Below are 26190 nucleotides of genomic sequence, written 5' to 3'. Positions count from 1 at the left end.
ATATATGTATGTGTATATATATATATATATATATATGTATATATATATATATGTATGTATTTATATATGTATGTTATATATATATATATATATGTGTATGTATGTATATATCTGTATACATCATCGTCATCATTTAACGTCTGCTTTCCAATGCTGGCATAGGTTGGACGGTTTGATAGAGGACTCCTGAGCTAGTGGCTGCACCAGGCTGAATCTGATCTGTCAAAGTTTCTACAGCTGGATGAACTTCCTAATGCCAACCATTCTGAGAGTGTAGTGGGAGATTTTACGTGCAGCCAGCATGAGGGCCTGTCAGTTGTTTCTAGCAATGACCATGCTCAAAAGGTGTTCTTACGTGCTACCTGCATGAGAGCCAGTCCAGCAGCATTTGCAGAGACCATGCTCGAATGTTGTATTAGACATACCACCGGCACATGTGCCGGTAAGGCAACGCTGGTGATGATCACAATCAAATGGTGCTTTTCATGTGTCACCGGCACGAGAGCCAATCCATGGCCCCTGGCAACAATCATGCTCGGATGTGCTTTTAATCTTCAACTGGCATGAGTGCCAATCAGGTGGAACTGTCGTCGGTTGTGTCAGCGCTATATATATGTATATATATATATATATATATATATATATATATATATATATATATATATATACATATACATATACAGAGAGAGAGAGAGAGAGATTTATATGTATGTGTGTATATATATATGTACATGTATATTTATATATGTGTGTATATATATGTATATATATATATATGTATATATATCTATATGTGTATGTATATATATACATGTGTATTTATATAATATATATATATATATATGTATATGTGTATATATATATATATATATATATATATATATATATATATATATATCGACTTTAAATAGATCTCAAAACTGATCCATTGAAAATACTTTATAATAATAATAATAATGATAATGAAAATGACCTATGAACATTTCGATGCAATATCCAGAATGATTCATACGTATTATAAAATATAAAATATTTGTGTATATGTATGTATATGTGTATATGTATAAACGTATATATGTATATATTTAGATATATATATATACGTATATATAGATATATATATGTATATATACGTATATATGTATATATATAGATATATATATGTATATATATGTGTGTGTGTATCTATATGTATACATATATATTTATGTACATATATGTTATACATATGTGTGTGTGTGTGTGAAAAAATATATATATGCATATGTGTGTGCATGTATATGTATGATATGTAAGTATTTATATATGTGTGTCTGTGTGTATATATCTGTATGTATGTGTATTTATGTTCATGTGTGTGAGTGTGTATTTGTGTATATGTGTTTGTGTATGAATGTATGTATTCATTAATAAGTGATGTGCTCTAACAGCGCTTTTGAAACAATAGTAGTATATATATTTATATTTGTGTGCATATAAATATATATATATGTGTGTGTGTGTGTGTGTATTTATATACCATAGATGCATATTTATATACTCATGCATACATATGTATATACATACATATATATATATTTACACATACATACGAATGTATATGTGTGCATTTATATGTGTGTGCATGTATATATATATACATGTATGTATGTATACACGCAACTTACAAAGCAGGTGATTATTCATTTGAAAATATAAGTCATCGATTTGTCAACATTTTAGATTATAACAATACATAGAGGCTGGTGAAATATCTAAATAATAACTTTTGTCTTGTTTTTCTTGTTTTTTGAAATTTCTCTTTTTCTTTTTCCATTTCGTTATTTATTCTGAAAAGCATTTAAAAATACAATCAAAATGAGGAACTTTAAAAAGTATATAAATATTATTATGAAAAAAGTTTTATTAATCTTTACCTGTCAAACAATTTTCTCCATTTCATTTCACCCATCAAGTAATATTTTTTGATTGAAGAAAAACATTTTATAAGCTCAAATTGAATTTAATTAATGATTTTATTTATTAAATATCTATTTGGATACATTATTAATAAAATAAAATCAGAAATTTTAATGGAAAATAATGTATATACGCACAAGTGCACCTATGCATTATACTTCTATCTTGTTTTGACAGGAAAAGAATAATCTGCCATATTTATTACATTAATTAAGCTGCCTATAAGAAAATATTAGGGTTTGCTATTTGGGTTATGTTAGCTGACAATATGTTTGGATACCAAGATTTTTTGGTTGGCTGCTGAAGCTGTTAACATATCAGGTTTGTCACGCCCTTCCGCTGCAGGTCATACCTACACAGGGTGGCTGCCTGAACGAGTTTCTCCCTCACAAATGTATTCCGACCAGTCCTCTTCTAGCGCCAGCACCGAGTCAGGCAAGTATGATCCCAAACCAACAATACTGTATTTATATACAGCTGGGGCCAAGTGCTGGTGAAAACTTTTAATACACCCATACACAAAACAGACAACTACCTTCTCTATTGTTACTGCCACTTTTACTGTTACAGAAGCAGATTTATTCTCTTTGTTTTAATTCTAATTTTTTCTGTAAACTTAAATTGCATAATAAGCTATCAGCTTATTTGCTGCTCTTCAAAGTAAGTTTACTCTTTATGTCAAGAATGTGTTGCACAAAAATAGCTGACAAAACAAACTGCCTTCTTAATTTCATTCATGGAAATAGAATAAGTCAGTAATTATTTGATGCTTATAATCATTAATTTTTAATTTCAAGATAGAAAATAGAATATGCTATGCACATACATACATTACCTTAAATTCCCCAAATTGTAATAGCTACATGGACCTATACAGTACATATTATGCATATTGTTTGAATGGATGTGTGTGTATTTGTATATGTATATATGTGATGTTTGTGTGTATGTATAAGTATATATATACACGTGTGTATGTGTATAGGTGTGTATATATACATACACACACACACAGTAACAATTGGCAGCATGTGCTGAAGAAAATCTGTTCTCCTATGCAAGCATGGCAGAAATATGACAAAAATTATATCTATGAATGCTATATATCCCTATCCATTGTTGTATGATCTGAGCAACCATCTATCTCCTCAACAGCAAAACTTTGTTCCAACACCTTCCTTCATACTCTAGCTTTTCATCTCATAAAGCTGCTCACTTCTCCACTTGAGCCTCACTCAGTCAGTAGGGATCATAGTTTTGTAAGCTACATGCTAGTGTAAAATGGCTGGTGTATAGCTGCTGAAATCATGCTAAAGCAGACATTGGAAAATGACACAGTCCTCCAGCCAATCAGATTAAACCTACCTATCCATGCCAGCTTGAAAGATAGACATTAAGAAATGATGATGATGACTCTCTGTGTGTATGTGTGTTTGTTGTCATGATTTTAATGTCCACTTTTCCATGTTTTCATGGGTTAGATGGAGGAAATTGAAGTAGATTTTCTATGATCAGACACCCTTCCTTTCGCCAACCCTCATCTGTTTCCAAGCAAGGAAATATTTCCCCAAGGCCAGGCATGCTCTTGCAGGATATTTGAAATGAATGATACTTGTATGACAGTCATTTCACAACTATCATGTGATGCCAAAACAAGGAGATACATTTATATGCATCATGTGATGCCAAGACAAGGGACACAAACACACACACATATATATATACAATGAGTTCCTTTCAGTTTCTGTCTACCGAATTCCCTCGCACGATTTTGGTTGACCCAGAGCTATAGTAGAAGACACCCAAGGTGCCAGGAAATGGGACTGCACCCAGCACCATATGGTTAGGCAGAAAACTTCTCACTATGTAGCCACTCCTGTACTTATTTGTACATGTGTGTGTATACATACATTTACATATATATATATATATATATATATATAAAGATAGAGTGAGTGAGAGAGAAACTCAAGCATGATTGTGTGGTTAAGAAGTTTATTTTGCAACCACATATTTCCAGGTTCAGTTCCACTCTAATGAACCTTTGTCAGGTGTTTTCTTTTGCCCTACATCATCAGATACTTTGTGAGAAATGTCAACCAATTGAAACCATGTGGAAGCCATCCTATGTATCTATATACATGTGTGTGTGTCTTTTGGTTTGTGTTTGTCCCTTCACCACATGATAATCTGTGTAGGTTTGTTTACATCTCCATAAGCTTGTAGTTCAGCAAAAGAGAGCATTAGAATATGTATCAGATTTCAAAATAAGCACAGGGATAAATTTGTGTGACTAACCCTATAAGGTAGTTACCCAATATAACTGCAATGTAATGACTAACAATTAAACAAGTAAAGAGTACATATATGAAGTGAAATAAACATCAGAGATGCTTTTCCCCATGCATAAAATGCAAGAGCTACTCAGAGGTTTTTGCAAGCTCTTCTAAATTCATTACAAGGATGGAAACTCTTCTATGTCATCAACAAGCATCGGGGGGTGCACAAGCATTTCAATCCTTAGCCTACACTTTGCTTGTGTAGGGCAGCAAGGCTTAAACTAGTTTTCACCTGTGGAAGGATTCCACTTACAGTCTCTTGTCAACTATAGCTACCTTGAGTTGGTTTTGGCTTTCTGCAGTTGTTTAGGTTTCAAACTAATGTTTTGTAGGAAGTAGTACACTGATCTGCCTGGAAAGCCATGGCAGCTGATTTCAGTAGGGAATATAGCCACATGCCTCCTCTTGACAAGGGCCTCATCAACCAAGTCCTGGTATTTGATTTTTAGCTGGTGAAAAATATCAACTATGTTCTCTCAGATCACTATAAGTTTGACTACAATGATTGTTCCTCGAGAGCAGGAGCATGTCTGATTGTAGTGATATTGTTACTATCTCCTCTAGGAAGACAAGTCTGCAATTCATGTTCATTTGGACCTCTCAATCTGAGGCAAAATAGAAAGCAGATACCCTACTGCTGCTTTCACCTTAGGAATCTTGTCACCTTTCTTCAAGAATCTGATACCCTTGGGTGGTGGTGGCTAGTGTTTGTTAACCTTAAACCTTTGCAGTTCTGTCCACTTGGCTATTTATGTAAGAACTTTGTCATGCTTCCTCTTGTATCAGTATCCAGCCAAAATGGGTGCAAGAATTGCTCAACATTACTTGTAGGATGAATTTTCTTCTTTGATTCATATTTTTAGCATATTTGAGGTTGATGGCATTGATGATACAAAGAAGGAAGGATAGTCTTCTCTGGTCACTGCTCCAGAGTTCCTTCCAGGAAAGTGGTTGCTCAATTACTTGGTCTTGATGTATTCATTCTCCATGATGTAAAGCCCTATTCTTTTCATCCAGCGATTCTCTTTGTTGAGTCACAGATCCTTTGCACTATGAACTTTCTTTTGCACCTGGCAATGGTGTTTTTTCATCTCATGCAACTCTAGTTGTCAGGTCATAACCATCTCTGACAGACTACTCCAACCATCACTTGGTGTTTCCAGCATGTTCTTGCTTCCTTCACAACTTCCACAGGCTTCCACTTTTTGCTGTCTTCTTAACATGTTTGACTCTTTCATCCTCATATATGAGCAATGAGCTGATTATTCTTGCCTTCGTGACTTTGAATTCCTCTACCACTGATGAACTTGGAAAGAAGAGCTTAGAGGGACAGACTGACTGGGCTAAAAGTAGGGAGAGCGCTAATTCACATGAATTTATTTCACAGCCTCTTCATTTCCTCTATCTCAGTCATGGCAATGTCATGAAGCAAAATTGGTCACTGCAGCTGAGTATGATGCCATATTGGAACCATCTAAGTAGTTTGCTTTTATCAACTGCTTTCAACCAGTTGTCTAACTAGCTCCTCGTGTCTTCGGTGTAATTTTCTCCAAGGTATTAAACTGCTTTTTCTTGGATTATTGGAATCTCAAACCCCTGAATGCTGAAGATGTCATTTGTCAACTGTCCTTTGAGAATACAACAGACTCCAAAATTCTCCTGGATTAAACTTCATGTATGATCATGTTGCCATGTTTTCCAGCAAACTCAATATTTGCTGTGACTCTTCTGTTGATAGTATCATGACCATCATGTCGACCATGGCCATGCAAATTGGATACCTTGTGTTTTTGGACCATCTTGATTGTTTCCTTCCCACCTCTAACAGTATGTTCATGGCGACCATGAATAAGACCATAGAAATTGTACACCCTACTATGACATGCTTTTCCTGTTTCTACCGTTTAGTGGTGAAATTTCCCACAGTGAACTTCATCTTCAGTTCTTATCATATGTCCAGAGCCAGGGTTCCTGCTCCTTCAGCAGCAGCTTTTGTAAATTCTCTAAGTGGTGCTGCATGGCCCTGGAACAGAACCTGCCTGAACTTTTGCCACTGCCAACCTCACTTCATTGAAAGTAAAGTCTGCCATATTGATAGGGTTGTGCAGTAGAAAGGGACAATCTCCCAACAGAATATCTTTTCTGAGGTCATCATATACTGCTGCATCTCTGCTCTGGAACGTATTAACATCTTGCTTTTCGGTTTGGTGTGGAGGTCAGCAGTGAGCTGGAAGAGGTTTCCAAAAAAAGCCTTTCATTGCTCTCTCTCTCTCTCACTCCCCTGTCTCTCTCTCTTCATTTCCAGAGTGACTGCTCTGTACCCTGGAACAGGTTTCTTCATAGCTCCAAGCTAAGCTGGTTTAAAACCACTTTTCTTTTGTCATCTACTTCTTTCCACCTTTTCTTCAGCTGACTTAGTTCTTCATTCAGTTCTGTAATCTGGTATTGCCTCCACCAAAACCATTCTGCTTGTTTGCTTTTCCTTCCTTCATTCTAAAGATGTATCTTGGTATGCCTGGTATACCACTTGCACCATGGTTCTTAGCTTCCTGGAAGCATCACTCTTCAGAATGTTGTCCAGCCCTTGTCCAACTGGTCCATCTAAGAACTGTTATTGGTGGCAAATTCAGCCATGGTTTTTATTCAATGCTCTCGCAACTTTCAGATTCATCTATTCTTCTTGTACATTGAGCAAGTTAAGCAATGTTCCTGGACATAGTAGTTTGCCTCTGGCCCTAATCTTCCTCTGGTTGACAAGCAGTGCTCATACACCCAGAACTAGGCTCATGAGTTGTATGAGATGCTTTGGGTTGCTCTTTGAATTTTGATTTGGTATATATATATATATAATGTAAAAGTTGTTAATTATATAAAAATGTATTTTACATAGTGTAGACTTTATTTGATATTTTGGATGGAGCAGATTGATATGTTTATATAAAAAGTTGTTACACTACTCCAAATCTCATCCTTGGCTGTTCATGAAACAGATTGTAGGCCATTAAGTTTTTATATTTTTTATTTATATATATATATATATATATATATATATATATATATATACGCACGCACGCACGCACATACACACACATATTTTATATGTATATAAGTATACATATATGTATATAGTGTGTGTATATATATGTATATGTGTGTATAAGTATGTATATATGTGTGTGTATATGAATTTATATATATAATCATCATCATCATTTATCATCTATATTCCATTCTGGCATGAGTTGGATTATTCACACATACACATGTACAAGCATCAAAACTTCCATAAACTTTTAACGTTTTAACAAATATAACCTTTATCAGAATTAGAATCTCAAGACAGGACCCTGTTATCTTCAGGCTATAGTCTTACTTGATATGCAGGAAAAAAATAGGTATAAACTCTATATGTTGTACCTAATGTAAGCTATGGACACAAGAAGTGGAATCACAGTCAGGCAAATAGAGAAAGTAAGTTACATATGTGACAGATGCACTAGAGCAGTATATACTATGAACACACAAGAAAAAGATTCTCTTAAATGTCCAGATGGCTCACTAGTGGTAGTCTGTAGCTTTTGTTATGTAGGAGTCATAATTAGCAAGGGAGGTGATTGCACCAAAAGTATCGCAGCCAGGATAAGAGCAAGCTTGAAAAAGTTCAGGAAGCTTGTGTGACTGCTGGCGAAAAAAAGTTTTTTCCTTACAGTGTAGGACAAAATGTACTGCACTATGTTAGAACTGTGATGTTGTATGGTAGTGAGACATGAGCCTTGAACGCTGAGGACTTGAGAAGACTGGAAAGAAATGAAGCAAGCATGCTCCATTGGATGTAAGTGTGCATGATTGTCATAGTGCAAATGTGTTAAGAGAAAAACTACACAGTAGAGGAATGAAATGTTTTGTACAAAAAAGAAGTCTGCACTTGTATGGAAGTGTGATTGCTATAGATTAAAACAGCTGTATAGAGAAGTGCCATTCATTAAATATGGATCAGTTTGAAGAAGAGGAATATGACAAGATGTCTATTCTTATCTCCCTATCATAATTTAGCCCTCAACACCTGGCACAAAGCCAACTACTTCAAATCTTCACCCCATTTCTGATAAGGTTCTTATTTTGCAAGTTACTTGATGACCTCCCTAGTGCTAGTGCCATAAAAAAAAGTATCCAGTACACTCTGTAAAATAATTGGAATTAAGAAGAGCATCCAACCATAGAAACCAATACAAAAGAGAACAACACAATCCTCTGAATTGTTGGATCTTATGAAACCATCCAACACATGCCAGCATAAAGTATGAAAGTTAATAATGATGATGTAGGAATGTGTGTGTGCGCACGTACACTTGTCATATGTGAAATAAAGTGGATCTATTTCTACAAAATATCAGTAAAAGGTTTTCATAATTGACACAACGCCTTGTGTACACCTCAGTTGATTGGGAAGAATATTTTCTCTCAAATCCTTGACGTGTATATTTGACAATATAGTTGGTTTCATCCTACCTGTAGATTCAGATATATTATCCTCTTCTCCTTATGTATGACAATCAGATATAGTGAAGCATACATATTTTTTTTTTTTACCACAAATTAAATTAAAACAATCTCTTGTTTTGTATATGTATATATATATATATATATATATATGTACAAATACCCATCTTCTCACATACATGCTCATATGTTTGTGCATATATATATATTTATATAATGTATATTTGCACTACTATATTTTCTTTTTAACAAACCTTCTTAGGTTTATTAATATAAATTATACTTTCTCAATTGTTCCTTTTAACTTAACAATTTTAGTGTTTGCTCATTGTATTATATTCCTTTATAATTGGATAGATTTAGATTAGTTTATTTGCAATACTAATTTCTGGATCTTACACTGCTGAATTCAATGCTTCCTTTGGTAATCACTTTTTTTTTAAGCTTTAAAAAAATAAGATTCATTAGACTCTTAGACTAAGTCAGACAATCAGTTTCCTTTAAATAATTATCATGTGTCTTTGACAAATATCATCATACATACATATGATCTTCATAAAATTTTTATGCTAGGAATTTTCCACATTAGTACAATGTACTTCATTGGTTAAACTATAACACTGGTTAAACAGATGTCTGTTTGAATTTTCTCTATAAAATACACAAGAAATCAAATTGAAATATTTCATCAATTTTAGTTGATGAGAATATGTGATTCTTTAATTGTGTTGTTTCTTAAATGTGAAATTATTCTATGTATATCTTGTATAGTTGGACAAGGATTTTGAACATCTAATATTTCATTTAGTTCATTAATAGTAAAAACAATATCTAAATGTAGTTTTGAGAAGATAGTTTATTGTGAACATATAAAAGAGTATTTTCACATGTTAATACTCTTTCAATTAATTACATAGATTGTATCATAAGAAGTGATATTATTCAATCATCTAATTCTTAATTCATGATGAAACTATGGTGTTTACTTGCTAGATGAAAGATAGAGAAGTATTTATCAAATCTTTCATACAAAAATTTTCATAATTTCCCTCCCTGATTATTCTGTTCCCACTTTGGTTCACATTTACACTCTTCTTTCAATAAACTCAAACTTAAAATCTTAATGAATGGAAGGCAGTATGATTGCTGGAAAATAATCATGGAAATTGAACACATTGTGAGCAAAAACATCATTCTTATAGATTTGATAAATCATTATGTCTAGGTAGAATTTGTTATGCTTTCTATCTGAATTTCATAAGACTTTAGGGATTTCTTTTCTCTACTACTCATTTAAAGTTTTTCTTGACAATAGCTTTAGCTGCTGTTTACCTTATTTTTTGTTGGCCGACAGTTGAAAGTAGAGCAGAGACAAAACAATTTGTGATTAGGGAAGGGACATTATGTTCAGTTTTGTTCCATCTCTATTTTTGCCAATTGTCTGTTTTGTGTTTGTGTGTGTTATTTAGCCTTGCTGGCACCACCTGTGTTGGCATTTGTTCAGTCATGTACTGCCTCAGAATTCTCTTCTCTGCCAAATGTAATGTATGCCATGTGCATGCTGCATGCTACTGCTACTGTTGGCCATAATTTACTGCAGTTAATGCTTGCCTCCTATTTCATTTGCTTCTCTTTACATAAATCGCTATATGCAGATTTATTTGCATATGTGTGTGTATGTATGTATGTATTACATGAAAAGATGGAAGTGTATATGTATGTATGCTTCTACGAATATATCCTTTTAAAGAGCTATTGTTTCTGAAATAGCACTGCAGTAATTAGTTATGTTAACTCACCATTATTATATGCCCATCCATCTAATCCTTCATATATTCTCTTTCCACTTAATTGTCTTTTCTCTTGCTATGTTCTGCTTTTTTTGGCTTCTGTACAAATCTTTTGGAAATGAAAATACACTCAACATATTTTTGTCATCTATTTAGTTCTTGGTTTTCCAAATTATTCTATTTTCCCCTAAACATGTATATACACAATAGCATTTTATTATGTGAAAGAAGCAAATTTCTTTAGTATTGCCTGATATTTTGGGATTTTATACCTTATACACTCATTTAAGTATAACATCAATTAAATTAAATAATTGTTAGTTGTAATGAATTATAACCTGTGAGTGCTCAAGCTGTATCTAGCAGTACTTGAGAAATGCCTAAATATATCTATACTTGAATACTTTTTCTTGAAGCTTAACTTCTCATTATCTCCTCAAACATTACAACATAAGTTTCAGAAAACATAACTAGACCAAATTGTTAGGCACAAAGACATTGATATTACTTTTGTATGCTGATACCTTAATATTTTCATTAAGTCTCCTAACCAATATATACTTTTTGCCACAGTAGCTATTCCTCATGCTTCAATATATGTTATTTTCCCCTTTAATATACTTTTTTTAAATACATTTTTTATTTGCCATATCTCTAATAAATAATTTGAATTACTCTGTTCCTTTTACTAAAAGCTGTTTTAAATGGCCTTTCTGGCATGAACATTGTAGTCTGTTCTGCTTTTATCGTTATTCTGCTTATAGCATTTTGTTGATCATCGTTTGTCATTTGCTTCATCCTTATCAATATTGGTATTGTTTCTGTGGTTATTATTGATAGCAAAACATTTTGATGGAGTAATTTATGAGCATAATTTACCAATACTTAACTTTGTACCTAAATTAGAGATTTTTCCCTTTTTTGTAAGTCCAGCCACTATAAATATTCCTAAACCTGAGTTAATTCATCATAAAATATAATTAATGCTAGCTATTTGAATGAGAATTGTAGGAGACAATAATATAGACTTAAAGAATATGCTTCTAGATTGTATTGTTATTAGGGCATTTTGGAATGACTTAAAGAATATTAACAGATTATCTAAAATTATCAACCATTACATTCTATGTGTGTTGTAGTTGTAGTCGTAGTATTGCATATATACATATGCATCTCATCTATGATTGATGGATTCTTAGTTGAACATGGTCTACTATGATTTGTTTATACCTCATTCATGTTGCTTAATTGTGTCTGACATGCTAGAAATAGTATCTAAATCTCCCTCAAATCACACTGCCATTGTTTTAAAAAACACATTGGGTAGTGTAGTCTTAGATATACTGACAAAAATGAAATTAAAACGGAATGGTCACAGGTGAAATATTTTTTTGTCATAGGTCTCCTTGGTTAGAGCTGATCTGAGGCTACATAATAACAAACCAAATGGTAGGATCAAAGATAACCAGTATCCAACAGTAATAAATGTAGAAGTTACAAGTGGAGAATTATTTTTCTAGGCAGAAGAAATAAAAAGTAATTTTCTTCCATGATGTATAGGAATGGACAGAAACTGTACTGGAAACATTGTTTTACAGAAAGAAAATAATTTAAAACTCAATGCAAAATGTTAATTAATAACTTATCTAATGTTATCATTCTGGTTTTACTACCCTTTTTCCATAAATAAATTTTTTAGGGAGAAGGTCTTGTTTTAACATACCAACTAGCCTTCTACTTATCTACGCCATTCTCTTATTTAAAAAAGATAGAGAGATTCTTCATCTGATGCCTTTCTTACTAATGCAAAAGAGTATTGTTAATTCAATTCCAATATTTTATTACATTTAAACGTTATTTACTTGATTACCCTTAGTTTATATGAAGAGATTAACTGATAGTAAGAATGTGTGTGAAATGAATGCTTTTCTTTTCTAGTATTCAGTCATTGTTTCTCATACTTCACAACTTCACTTTTTCACTCTATTTGTTTCATTGAACAAAGACATATAACACTAGAGATTATTCTATAAATATTCTCTGCCGGACCAAAGTAAAATATAATTGTTTTAAATATAACTTGAGAAAAATATTTTAACGTTAGTTTAGTGTAAAATGTATTGTAATCTGCTCTTGGGATTAATATTATGAAAACAAAATAAGCAATGTTTAGCAATGGCTTGTTAAAACTCTCTCACTTTTTACTTGCATAGTTTTTGCATGGTCATTTGCTTCATCACTTGGTTGTGTGTTCCAAAGACTGAATTATTGTTGTTTTATATCTGTGTTGTTAAATTTCTGTAATGTATTTTATGCACACTGTATTAGTATCAGTTTTAATGTGCAAACATTTTGCCTTCTATTGCTTTGGTGAGTTATATTTGATATAGCTATATTGTGAAATTTGTTGATATACACATACACATTAATCAATTAACAATCAAATTTGTCAATTCTAATCATGTATTAATCATTAAAATTTGATTCTACTAAATATATTTTTTAATGTAACTTCAATTTATCAATATTACTGTTCATTTTACTTAACAAACAATTGATTTAAATTATTAAACTAAAGATTATCTCTATTTTGTTAAGTTTAATTTTTATTCAGAAAAGTGTTTATAAAAGTAGAAACAATGACAAACTGTAATTTTCTAAAGTTCTGATATTTTACTGTTTTACATGATGTGATTTATATTTTTCTTTTATTATCTATCACATATGTCTTACATTATTTAAAATTTCTTTTTGTTTCTTAGTTATTTCGATCTTAAATTTATTTATCAAGTGAATCAAATTATATTTATAGTAATCTTAGCTAGTTCTAGAAAGCATTTTTTCTTTGGCCCATTCTGTCACTTTCCTTTTTCTTAGCTTGCAACTCTCCTGAGCACCATGAACTTTCATTTTCTGATTTTACATCATCACTCATCTTTACATTTTTTTAATTATCCCTATAGCATTGATTGATATTTTGATAACTAACTCCATTATCATTTATTGATTGTTAAAAATCCACATAACATATCCAGCTCATTCAATTGGTTGATGTAGTTGGCACCTCTTACTCATCTTCATGTTCTAGCAAAATAAATTTGTTTTTAATTTACAAACCCCTTCATACAGTTAAAGAGTTAAAGGGAAGACTGAAATGAATTAAGACATTATTACTACTAATGTGTCACAAACAATTCCATCAATCCAATCCAATTTTCTATGACAAAGTTTTAATAGTTATCCAGCTAAATATTTTATTTGTTCATTTCTATTTTTAAATTTCTTTGTTATAAATTTTTAATTACAATATGAATTAGATTGATAATAATGTTTTTAACTGATTTAAAATTGTTTTCTAATGTTTTTATCTATTTATTAACTAAAACCAATTTTTAGATTATTTTCTTGTGCTTTTATTTTAGTTTCAATCCATTCAATATTTCATAAGCACTTTATAGCTTATTATTATGGTGTTTTCTGTTGTTTTTTTATTTGTTTCTATCCTTTTTTCCTTTGAACATAAATCTATGTGACTTAGTGTAGGTAGTTTACTCTTCTTTTATTTGCGAGACGTTTGTGATTCAGGAACTTCTTAAAAATGGCATAGTTCATATAGCTGTTACTGTTATGTTGTTGTCAATTAGAAACAATGTTCTTTGCATTTCTTTTCTCTATAATGAAAGAACATTTTTATTATTTTTTACATTTATTTTTGGCCAGTCTGGGATTTAGCATTGTTGCTTTCATTTCTTGTTTAATTCACCTGAAGCCAATATATATTTCTGCCAAATTTCCTCTTTTTAAAATTTCCCAGCTTTAGCTCATTCTGTATGTAAAGAATTAGTATTTTGTCCTCTGTCTCAGTTAGAAATTTCCACCATTTCACTTGATTATTTTATGTTTCAAATTCATTTCAGCCTATAATTTTTCTGTTTTAATTCACATTATCAGTACTGATGCTTATGAAAGTATTTTAGAAATATCAGTCTATTTATATTTTTACATTGCCTCTTGCAAAACATTTTATCCGTCATGAAAAGGAAAAGAGAATTCAATCCTAAATACTTACTGAGGTTTTTATGGTTTTTTCTTTGGTTTGCTAGAACATTAATTTTAGCTATTGATGTCTTTTCACAAAATATAAGATAAGATTTTGTAGATAAGGGTATATAGATATATAACAATCATATATTGTCAATATTTAACTTTACTAACCTTGAAGTAGTAAAATGCAAAGTTGATTGAATACTTTAATTTGGAAGGTAGTGTCAAAATTAAAAGTTTTTGGTTAACTGCTCTATGATTTTTGCCAACCAGCTGAGTGATTGGACTGCTAATCTTTACATGTATGTGTGTTGAATTATGCATGTGTAAGTGTCTAAAATGTTAAGAGTATTTTTCAACTCAACTGCGACAAGTCATTTTTGCTGATTCAGCTAAGTAACCTTGTTAAAGCGTTCTCCTTGTAGTTAGCACCAAATTTTTGCCTAGTCAGAAAATTAAATATTATGCATTACATTAAAATCTTAACAAATAAAATGTCTTAATTTCAAGATATTTTTTTTATTTCTACCAAATTTTTATTATTTAGTAACTCTTGTTTCTTTAACTCTTTTCTCTTTCTTAAATGGAGGTTTGTATGGCAAAGTTAGGCTTGCTTGCTTTCCAAATATTCAATGAAATTTCTAAAGATAACTTGTCAAATCTCAAGACTTACAAAATTTAAATGTTAATATCTTTATGAAAATAATTTCTTTTGTTTAGTTTATAGAAACACCTTCTCTGTTTTCATGTTGCTTTTACATGTAAAATAAAAAATTTGATACTTCTTATTAAGATCGTCTGCTTATTATCATATTTTAGAAGAGTTCTTCACTAAATAAAAAAAAACATGCTTGGATTGTAGTTATTCTTTTGTTTATTAATTGCATCAATTTAATTACCAAATTTTTTTTATCACATTCCTGTAATGTATTCACGGAAATTTTTGCAAAATAAGGAATGTCTGCAATCAGGGCATCTGTTTATAATCAGCAAAAACTTTTGTATATTCTTTCCATAGAAGTTAAAATGTAGAAGAAAATTAAAATAGGAATTATTTGATTTGTTCAACTAGTTTGCATTGTTATTATATTTTCTTGCTAAAATTTTATATTTTAACTCTTATACCATTCCTTGAGCAAAGACATCTAAAATTCAGTATTTCCTAAGCAACAGTGAATTTCTTTGAATGATGCTAAAATAGTTTTATTTGAAGATTCAGTGAAGTTGGTGAGATATTGTATTTTGTTCAATGCATCTTGGTTAATAAAGGTGTTCTTTTAGATAATTAAAAATAAGTACCAACAATTTAAATTTTAAATTAGCACTTCAGCCCTTCTCATTTAGAATGGATGTTATATTTGTGAGGAAAGTAAATGTAACATATGTTTGAGTAGAAAGTATCAACCATGTTTTCTCAATTTTTAATGAATAGTGGAAGTATGTAGAATTACTTTTTTTGTTTTTGTTATCACTAACATTTATTATGTAACTTTTAAGAATCTTATTTCATTTAAAGAGCAACCACATTTGCAACCAGTGTTTTTTGCAATAGTGACAGTCTTCTCTGAATTTAATTGCCATGCTTTATAATAACATCTCTGCTTTTGAATATAAATAGTTTTTATTGAATTCAATAGGTTCTCCCGTCATTATCAATGGAGAAGAATTTGAAAACATTGAAATTGCATCAGTTGGTGAAACTACAAGTGAAGATGCCTATCGAGATACTGATGCTGGAGAAGCTGAAGAACAATCAGAAAGTGATAAAAGTCACAGTGCTGATCAAACAAATACAACTGACTCTGCTTCTGAGAATGTCAAATCTTGTGACATTGTTGTGACTGGTGCTGAACCAGATAAACAGTCTGCAGATACTGAAAGTGATATTCTTCATGATCTTGTACGCAATAAAGAGTTACTTAAAGCTCGGAAGAAAAATAAGGTTAACAGCATTGATTCAGAAGTCTCTGATGGCAGCACATTAGTAAGCAGTAGCTCTGATAATCAACCTGAGGAGGAACGGCGCCAGAAACCAAAGGTTAGCCATCATTTGGTCAGGAATACTGTGTCAGATAGTGAGATGGAACTTTCTGGGGTAAGTTGGGATTTTTGTTGTTTTTTAATTTCTTAGAAAAATATAACAAAAATATCTTGTTTACAACAAATAATTTAAAATTGATGCCATTTACTGTGGATAAGTATTTATTTTGAAGTTGAAAAAGGTCTTTCCTTTGCCTAATGTTTAGTCATAGTTTAGGTTTCTGATATTATTCACCATTTCAAGCTCAAAGATTGAGGTTAAATTGTTGAACTTCTGATAATATAGCATATAACAACCATTTATAGTTTAGGACTGCCTATTTTTATTGTCTAATAAGAGATTCCACTTCTACATTATCATAAGTAAAAATGAGTTTATGCTACAAAAACTACTATATTCATTGTTTGCTATATATTTTAAACAATGAAGAGTTCCAGTCTTCATAGCTTCTAGGCCTTCCGAGACTACTAATGTAGTTGATATAGTTAACATTCAACTTAAATTTCTGCTAGTTGATAACAGTAGGAAAAATGTAGACAGGGTAAAGTTTCTTGCCAAAAAAGTTTTATTTTCTCATGTAAAATTTCCTAAATTCTAATTCTGCACAGATTTTATTGTAATAGGTCCATCACAGACACCATATTTATTCTTTTAGTATAGTTTATTTATGTATCAGCTCGTTAAAATCAATTATAACTGTTTTTTTAGTTTGATCTCCCATATACTTTGTATGTTAATTCACTGTTTCTTTAGAGATGTTCAATATAAAGCATAGGAAAGTCTAATTCCAGCTGAAGATATTTTTCCTTTTATTTGTATGAAACTTAGAGCGAAGGTTTAAAGTTAAATATTACATATTTATATTAAATAATATGTTTCAATATTAAATATTATGTAATGTTTCAATATCTTTATCTCTCATTGGTACAGCACATGGATGATATTTATAGTAGAGAATGTAGGTAAAGTTAATTTTTTCAGAGTATCTATAAACTATAAGTTTAAAAAAATACAATACAGAATACTTAACTTTAAGTGGATTTACACTGAATATTAAATGATAGCTTCTATATCACTCCCCACCCACCAAAATAAAGTAACTATGTGAACTATTGTACTGGATGTAAGACAGTAGGAGAAAGAAAATGATGTGATTTGTGAATGATAGAAAACAAAAGTATTATAATAATTATAGGAATGTCAGGCTTCTTTCTGATACAGGAATTAAAAATATAAATCCGTTCATCATAATTTCTGACTAAACAGCCTTTTGCTTTTGAGCAGAGGTGAGACCTGGTTATTATCATCATCATTTAACGTCCGTTGTCTATGCTGGCATGGATTGAACGGTTTGACCAGGGCTGGCAAGCTGGAAGGCTGCACCAGACTCCTGTCTATTTTGGCGTGGTTTCTATGGCTGGATGTCCTTCCTAATGCCAACCACTCTGAGAGTGTAATGGGTGCTTCTATGTGCCGCTGGCACAGGTGACTATTGCATGACGCCGGTATCTGCCACAACTGCAGTTTTACTTGGCTTGATGGTTCTTCTTCTCAAGCACAACATAATGTCAAAGGTCTTGGTCATTCCCTCTGTGAGGCCCAACATTCAAAAGGAGCTCAACCACCGAGGCTCATTGCTTGAAAGGTGATTTTTACATTCCACCTGCACAGGTACCAGTTATGTGACACCAGCATCAGCCATGACTGCGATTTCACTTGGCTTGATGGGTCTTCTCAAGCACAGCATATCACCAAAGGTCTTGGTCACTAGTCATTTTCTCTGTGAGACCCAAAGTTTGGAGATTATGCTTCACCACCTCATCCCATGTCTTCCTGGGTCTACCTCTACCACAAGTTCCCTCCACAGTTAGGGATTGGCACTTGCTTACACAGCTGTCCTCATCCATACGCATCACATGGCCATACCAGCACATTCATCTCTCTTGCACACCACATCTGTTGCCTCTTATGCCTATGGTTAAATTACTCAATTGCACAACAGATGTCGGTTTCATTTTTACTAAGCAAAACTTTTCTAATTGGAAAGAATTTCCCCAATGAAGAAGCATTTAAATACTATAGATTAGCTTTATTGTATATTCAGTATTTCTTCAAATTCTTAGAATAAACGAATGACACTGCTATAGAAAATCAAGATGTTAAATGAATGATACAGTAAGTAACTTTTTTAAGATAGATCATTTAGAATATACATCATCTCCTTTGGTTTTGTATCTACTGACTATATATGCTCTCGTGAATTAGGTGGATGTATTGTATTACTTTTCTCCATTTGTTTCTATTGTTGATTGTGTGATGATATTGCTTGTACTGCTATTGTAGATGGTGAACTACCACAGACGTAGTCGATCATCAAGTATCTGGAGTACCAAAAGTAATTTAAGTGCTGGATTTCGTTATCATGATGGAAAGATGATTAATACATCCCCACTACCTAGTCCAGAGACAGGGAAAACATATCTTTTTGAAGGTTTAATTGGTAAGATTATCTTGTAAGATTAATTTGTAAGAGCTTAATAAACAATGTGCTTTGTGGGGGGGGGGCTTTGAGTTTTGCTTCAAATTAATGCTATTATCAAACCAGTCCTGGTTTCTTTACTCCTTATAACCTAGTATATTTGCTATAAACCTCAGAAGTCTTATCTTCAAAACCCGGCCAATTTTACCTTCAGTTCATACACAACTTCTACTTTGAGATGGGGTACATCAATGGAATTCAGACTCCTGCCATCTCCAAAACACTTATGTTTAACAAATTCAAACTTTGCTCTAACCATATAATAGACTGTTGAGCATTCTGCAACATTCAGTGCATACACTTTGTATGCATATTGCATATCATGAGAGCACACAAATACAAAGTCTGTCAAATACCAATTTTTAGATCTCATGTACATTTAGGTTCCTTTCTCAATGGGTATCAAGTGTAAGTATGGGAATAATCAAGTCCTGCTTTGCCAAAATTAGAGCAATTGGAAACTGTTCAAATTCACTTTTCTTAATCCATCAGGCTATGATTAATTCCAATCCTTGCATTGTAGTTGTCAAGAACAAGTTTGTCATCCCTTGGCACATATATGCTTAATTACAATGATGAATTTATGGAATACAAGTCTATCACTTTTCTATTCTGATATCTTGTAGGTAAAGAACGCAGTCGTTTATGGGATTCAATGCAATTTTGGGAGGATATGTTTTTAGATGCTGTTGCCCAGGAAAGAGATATTATTGGGATGGATCAAGGACCAGGTGAAATGATGGAAAGGTATGTAGCTACTTTTGCTTCCTCTTGCCATTCACATTTTATTTATTTGTCTTCTAGGCTAGATCAATTATGTGACATTTGGCTCTAGCAAATTCTCTTTATCTTCTTTGATGATTTTTTCCTTTTAATTCAACTGTTACTAGTTCTTGATTATTTCTCTCTCAGTTTTCCTCATATGACAGTCATGGTTAATACTTCTGAAGATTGCAAAGCATTACTGATTCAACCACTCAGTTATGTTTGAATCTGACTTCAGTTCACTTATTCCCTTCAGTTTCATTGATAGTCAGTACTTTATTCTCATGCCTCACTACCATGATACTTCACATTCATGACAAATGTTTGTCATCTGACTGTTGTTAGGAAACATTTTTGTTGTTTGTAAAGACAACAATTTCTTGAGCTTCTGCCACTTTTCATTCCTGATTCTACTGCATCATTAATATCAATCAGCAGAAGGGAAGCTAGGAGACAGATTTATTTAGCCAGAGGGGAAGCAGATAAGAAAATATTTGCCAATGTTCTGCGCCGTGAAGACCAAAGACTTGAAGTATTTTGTGTTGCAAGACTGTGTGAGAGAGAATCGTGATGTCGTAGGAGAGAAATGTGTCCACATGGATGATGGCTCACTTGCACTAAACGAGGCTGCAAAGAGAGAGATTTGGAGACGCCACTATGAAAGGTTGCTTAATAAAGAGAATGAATGGGAGGAAGAGAGTCTGCAGCATGTCGACCCAAAAGAGGGACCAGCTATCCTAATTGACAGTACCTTGGTAGATAAAGTGATCAAGAGTATGAAGACAGGGAAAGCCCCCGGCCCATCAGGAATCAGTGCAGAGATGCTCAAAATATCTGGCAGTGTCAGCTATAGCCTAGTCACCTGTATAGTTAATCAGGTGAATGAGGCAAAATTAAGATAGTTCTATTATGCTATTTTATATTTTAGTATACCTTTATATTCATATTCTTTTATATAGGGGGTTTTTTATATAGTTTTTTTTTTTTTTTTTTTTTTTTTTTTTTTTTTTCTTACTGCATATATTAAAGTTACCATTTTTTCCTTCAGGTACAATTCACTTGGAGATTCAGAAAAAAAACGTTTAGAACATGATGAAGATAAATTATTGTCTGATATGTTGTATAATCATATTGGGTTTATGGTAATGATGGATGTAAAGAAAGCAGAAATCAAGAAAAAAATTAGACGATTGCTTGGTAAATCTCACATTGGCCTCCAATACAGTCAAGATGTCAATAACCTTTTAGATGAAATTAATAAATTGGTAAGTTTTCAAAATTTGGGAATTCTCCACATTTTAACCTATAATAAACCCTAATAAAAGATGTCAACTGAATATTCTCACAGTAATAACTTTGCATAAAGTAACATTCATTTTAAAAGTATTTATTGTTGGTTATTTAATGTCTTCTTCAAAACTAACTTTGTTTCACCACTTGGTTTGAAGAACTAGTGTAGGTAGTGAAAAGCAGAAAGATTGATTTTCTTAACTGTAATGAAGTAGAGAAAGAATACAAATCAACAATGGTCCAGATATTGAATATTTTCAGTAAAGTGGGTTTTATTGATTGATGAGTATGATTTTGGGTACCAGAAATCAAAAGAAGTTATCAAATCATATATGAGATCAGTACAGTGTAGTAATGGATATTTAAGATAGAGGAAAGGTCAAAAACTATTTAGAGCAAGAGTTAAGATTAAGATTTGAAATAATGCTATTCAAAACATGTCGAAATGTTAAGAACTATTGTTTTTGTTGAAGAACAGACTAGCTCAGCTCTGCTTGAGTAGATCTAATAGAAAGGCTCAGAACAAGTGATTAGTTCTTTTCCCAAACTCTTTTAAAGGAGTTGACCAAGAGGTTTGGATATTACACTTCTTTTAAAGGCTATGCTCATGTATTAAGAAACCATAATTTCAACATAGTTCTTAGATTAAAAGTAAATTTGTATTGCATAGATCAGTAGATCTCAAATAATCTAGTTTTCTGGTGTTTTAAATAGGTAAGATTGAAGGAATTTAATTATGTAATGATAATGTCAAAGAGAAGAATTATGGTGCTGTAGTTTGAAAGAATTCCTACATTGGTCGGAGTGGAGAATACAGTTGCATATATTCACAGCTCTAGTTAGTTATCCCATTTTTCTTTTTTTTAGTCAGAGAAGAAAGAACTTTACTCTTTTAAACTCTCCCACTCTAGTGAAATCAAAGTGACTAATGTTCAGTTTGAATATTATCAGTACCTGTTAGAAAAATACAGAAATTGCAAAGGATTGAGAGGAACCATTGGGCAATGTTTGGTACAGAATCTGAGGAGTGAGACATGGCACTTGATCTTGAGAACTTGAGATAACTATTATAAAGAGAAGCGAGGCAGGTGGATTTGGTGAGGCAGTGTATAGGTGATATGCATCCAGCTCTTTTAAAAGACTAAAACCAATGAAAAAGCAGAAGAAAGGTTAAGAAAAGAAATGTTGTGTCTGTGAAACAGTGTTTGTAGGTTTTTGGTGAGTGAATCTTTACCAAGTGGCTGAATCCTCGTATTTTGAATGTGATGTAGGATGTTTGTATATGTGTAGCAAGAGCACTATCCCAAATATGTAAGCGGTACTCTAATGTAGGTCTTAAACCTTATAGAGGGTCAGCAACTGATCAGTAATAAGTGATTTTAGTTTTGCAGAAGCCTTGTTTGTGATATAGTCTTAATTTTAAATAAAGATCACCATGGATTATGAAGCTAAGCATCTGTTCCTATTTGAGGACTTTTCTTGTGTTTTTTCTACATGTTTGTGTAGGATAGTGCACAAAACTAACTGTTTACTTGGTTTTTGTAGGATTTGTGTTTTTATGCTCATGAACAAGACTAGGTTGCCATGTCCCCATTGAAGTATGCTTTTGAATTTGTTTATAAATGTCATGCAGATTAGACATGATTTATTTCTGTGCATATAGAGTGTAGTCATATGCAATGGAGAATGCCATTAAAAGTAACAGCAAATTGGTCAATATATGTCAGAAAAAGTGACACCCTGAATATTGAGGTACATCAGAGTCGATAGAATGTAGGCCAAAGATAAACCCATTAACAGAAGTTGTAATGGAATAGTCTAACAGGAAATTTTCTAAGAGATGAGAGGTGAACAGAGTCCACATGAGGACATCCTAGCTAAGATGGGCAGCTTAACTGGGATGTCTTCATTATAGACACATTTAAAGAGCTTCCTGCAACCAAGATCAAAATCTTTTATCTGAAAGGTGCTTCTCAAAATCTTACACTGTTACTGAAAAATACCATTTATAAATAAGGGAGGGAAAAGGATATCTCCTTGAAGTGTTATTTTCAGATTCGAACAGTTCATCAGATACCATTAATAAGTTGTCAAAAGGGAGAAAGAAGAGATTAAGAGTGTAAGATTAAGAATAAAAAGCTTGCTTGGTTTCTAAAATCAGAATAAGTTTAAATGTACTAACATGCATTTTAGAAAGAGAGGTGATAATCTTGGTTATGATGGGAACTAATACTTGTGAGTATTCAAATTTGAAACAATAGCTGTTATGTCATCCAGATATGTATAGATTAAGAGCTATTCAGAAAGTAGAGGATTTGAATTTTTCACTTAATGTGGTATCAGTTATTCATGACTTCATAATTTTATTGTAAATTTCAAATATAATTTAAACATTTTACCGTTATAAAATTACCTTTTCTATTTTAATTCCAGAATGGCAATGATATTGATCTGAAACCCATGGGCAGCAGACTCATGCAGAAACAGTCATTCACTGTACATTGGGGCAGTGACAATACAGGGGATATGTTGTTTATGGAGGTAAGCCATATATGATATAGAAACACATAATGATCTGGCTTTGTTTCAATGAAATACAGTGATATAATAATGTCAATTATCTTCCATTCAATTTTTCCAGCAAATTTTAATGAACACAATAAATTTAATAACTACAAGAAAAATGTCATCTTGAAATTTGAATAGCACAAAATACAAAAGATTTCTCATAAATCTTCAGAGTATTTTATAACTTTTAAAATTCCTTATGTGAGCTACTTCTTTCTCTGTTTTAAGTTGGGTAAGGTTTTAAGTAGTACAGGTCGTCGTTGACTTACAACCACAATTGGTTCCGACTGACTGGTTGTAAGTTGGCCGCTTATAGGCCTACATAGCTTTGTTTTGTATTTTTATATTCTTAAGGTACATTTTCAAGTAAAACTCACACACAGCATTCTGCATTATACTATTATACTGGCATTAGTCAAAAATTTCAGAGTCTCAAGCAGTCATCTTATAAACGAATTCAAGGTTGCCTCGATGTCTCCACAACAGGATAGTCATCCAACACAGTGGCGATCAATTACCGAACCTAGGGGAAGTGTTTGTTAGCTGACATCATCCATAGACGGGTTAATTTCTGAGAAATTAAACCCATTAGATTTCAACTGGACTATCTATTATTGTTGCTGGGAGCTAGCGCTTCGATTGGTCATAAGCCAGATAGGTTGTAAGTTGATGGACGACCTGTATTATAGATATTGTCATTGTAAGACTTTTAAAATCTGTTCATACTCTACATACAAAATTAGATATATTGGATTTTTATTTGCTACAAAAATAGTATTGAAAATGTGTATGTGTGTGAACATATTTTTATGTACCTATTTATTGAAGAATTGCTATCTCAAATGACTTAGCATAACAGTCAACCAAAGCTTTAGAACGCCATGTAAATCTATGTATAATCAAATTCCAATCAAGTATTAAACATAAATTGTCCTCTGATTTGCTTTTGCTATTTTTTACATTTGAATAATTTACACAATGTAGGTTCAAAACAGAATAAAACTGGAAATTTAGTTTGTATTTTTTTAATATCATAAATTATGTAATATTTACATCTTTCACTAGCAAATACAAGTATGTTGTGCTGTAATCATTATGTGGAGTCTCATTGAAACACCAAATAGAAGCCAGCTACTTAACAGTGTGAACCATAGGTGGTAGAGGGATTTTGTTCACAGTTAATGTGAATTTGGAAAGGAGAACAATAATGACAGAAATAGGTATAAGTAAGGATAGGAGAATAAAAGTAGGTATAGAGAGTATTCAATAAATTAAGACATACTCTGTACAAGTAACTGGAAAAAATGACTGGAGAGAAAGAACAGTGACAACAGGACTGATAGGAGTGGAAGAAATAAGATTATGATAGGAAGAAGGCAGGGATATGCAGAGGTGATTGAGGGAGGAGTGATTAACAGGTGTTATTAAGCTTTTTAATCCAGTCTGCCATAAATTTACTTTGATTTGTTGTTTGAAATGTTAGCTCTGTAAACTATTTAATTCAGTTAAATGTCTCATGTTCTATTATAGGTATGCGATGACTGCATTATCCTACGCAGTGTTACAGGAGCAATTTGTGATCGATGGTGGTATGAGAAGCTGGTCAACATGACTTATTGCCCAAAAACCAAAGTTTTATGTCTCTGGCGAAAATATGGTGAACGCGTACATCTTAATCAGTTCTATACTAAAAAGGTAAAACTTAACAGTAAATAGTTTTCTTTATTTTTATATGTACCACAAATGTAACAAATATAAGGATTGATTAAAAGCACTTGATGGAAAAAAAAACTCTAACTATAATTCAACTCATCCAATTAATAAAAGAGATGACATACTGTATTATTTTCCTTAGGCATTAGAGCAGAAAGAATTATAACACTTGTTTACCAGTCAAATAGTGGGCAGATCTTCTTCATCACTTCTTCAAACTTCCTGGCCCCTTAGAAACCATTATCAATGCAGTGGATTGATAGATACATAAGAGCACCAGAGTATTCATAGTTTCATCTAAGTTTAAATTTTGCAAGGTTGACTTTGTCTTTCTTAAGTCAATAAAATAAGGATCAGTGATATCTTGGAGTTGGCTGCATCAACTATACTACAAAGTAGTGACTTCATGTCTATGTAAAGAATCCCCAATATGGTAGTGAAAAGATATAAGAAGAAATCACAATATTTATATCATAGATATGGTTGTAGAACAAAAGTTAAACTCCTTAAGAATTGACATTGACTGGTTTCAATTTTCAAGAGATGCAGTTCACTTAAACCAAAAAATGCTTTTGGAGAGTTATGAATATTACGGCTTCTTACTTCTACGATAAAGAAATTATGAGAAAAATAACAATAAAT

The 26190-nt window shown here is 32.2% G+C and overlaps 1 protein-coding gene across 7 annotated transcripts in view; it reads left to right on the top strand.

The window, feature by feature from the left end:
* The window catches only part of LOC106882707 (MAP kinase-activating death domain protein), a 146303-nt gene that overhangs the window by 56941 nt on the left and 63172 nt on the right, over window positions 1-26190 (top strand). For 5 of the 7 annotated variants that reach the window (XR_008263657.1, XR_008263656.1, XM_052966189.1 and 2 more), the window contains exons 19-25: window positions 2305-2394; window positions 16270-16727; window positions 19017-19173; window positions 19839-19959; window positions 21026-21242; window positions 23701-23808; window positions 25366-25530. Coding sequence is in view for 5 of the 7 variants with exons in the window: in XM_052966189.1 (XP_052822149.1) it covers window positions 2305-2394; window positions 16270-16727; window positions 19017-19173; window positions 19839-19959; window positions 21026-21242; window positions 23701-23808; window positions 25366-25530 (1316 nt within the window). In the remaining 2 variants the exon portion in view is untranslated. The remainder of the gene's footprint in view (window positions 1-2304; window positions 2395-16269; window positions 16728-19016; window positions 19174-19838; window positions 19960-21025; window positions 21243-23700; window positions 23809-25365; window positions 25531-26190) is intronic. The other 2 variants (XM_052966191.1, XM_052966190.1) reach the window with 1 other exon arrangement.

The sequence above is a fragment of the Octopus bimaculoides genome, chromosome 3 (genome assembly GCF_001194135.2).
Source record: "Octopus bimaculoides isolate UCB-OBI-ISO-001 chromosome 3, ASM119413v2, whole genome shotgun sequence".
NCBI lineage: Eukaryota > Metazoa > Mollusca > Cephalopoda > Octopoda > Octopodidae > Octopus > Octopus bimaculoides.
This window is presented reverse-complemented; position numbering and strand designations above follow the sequence as displayed.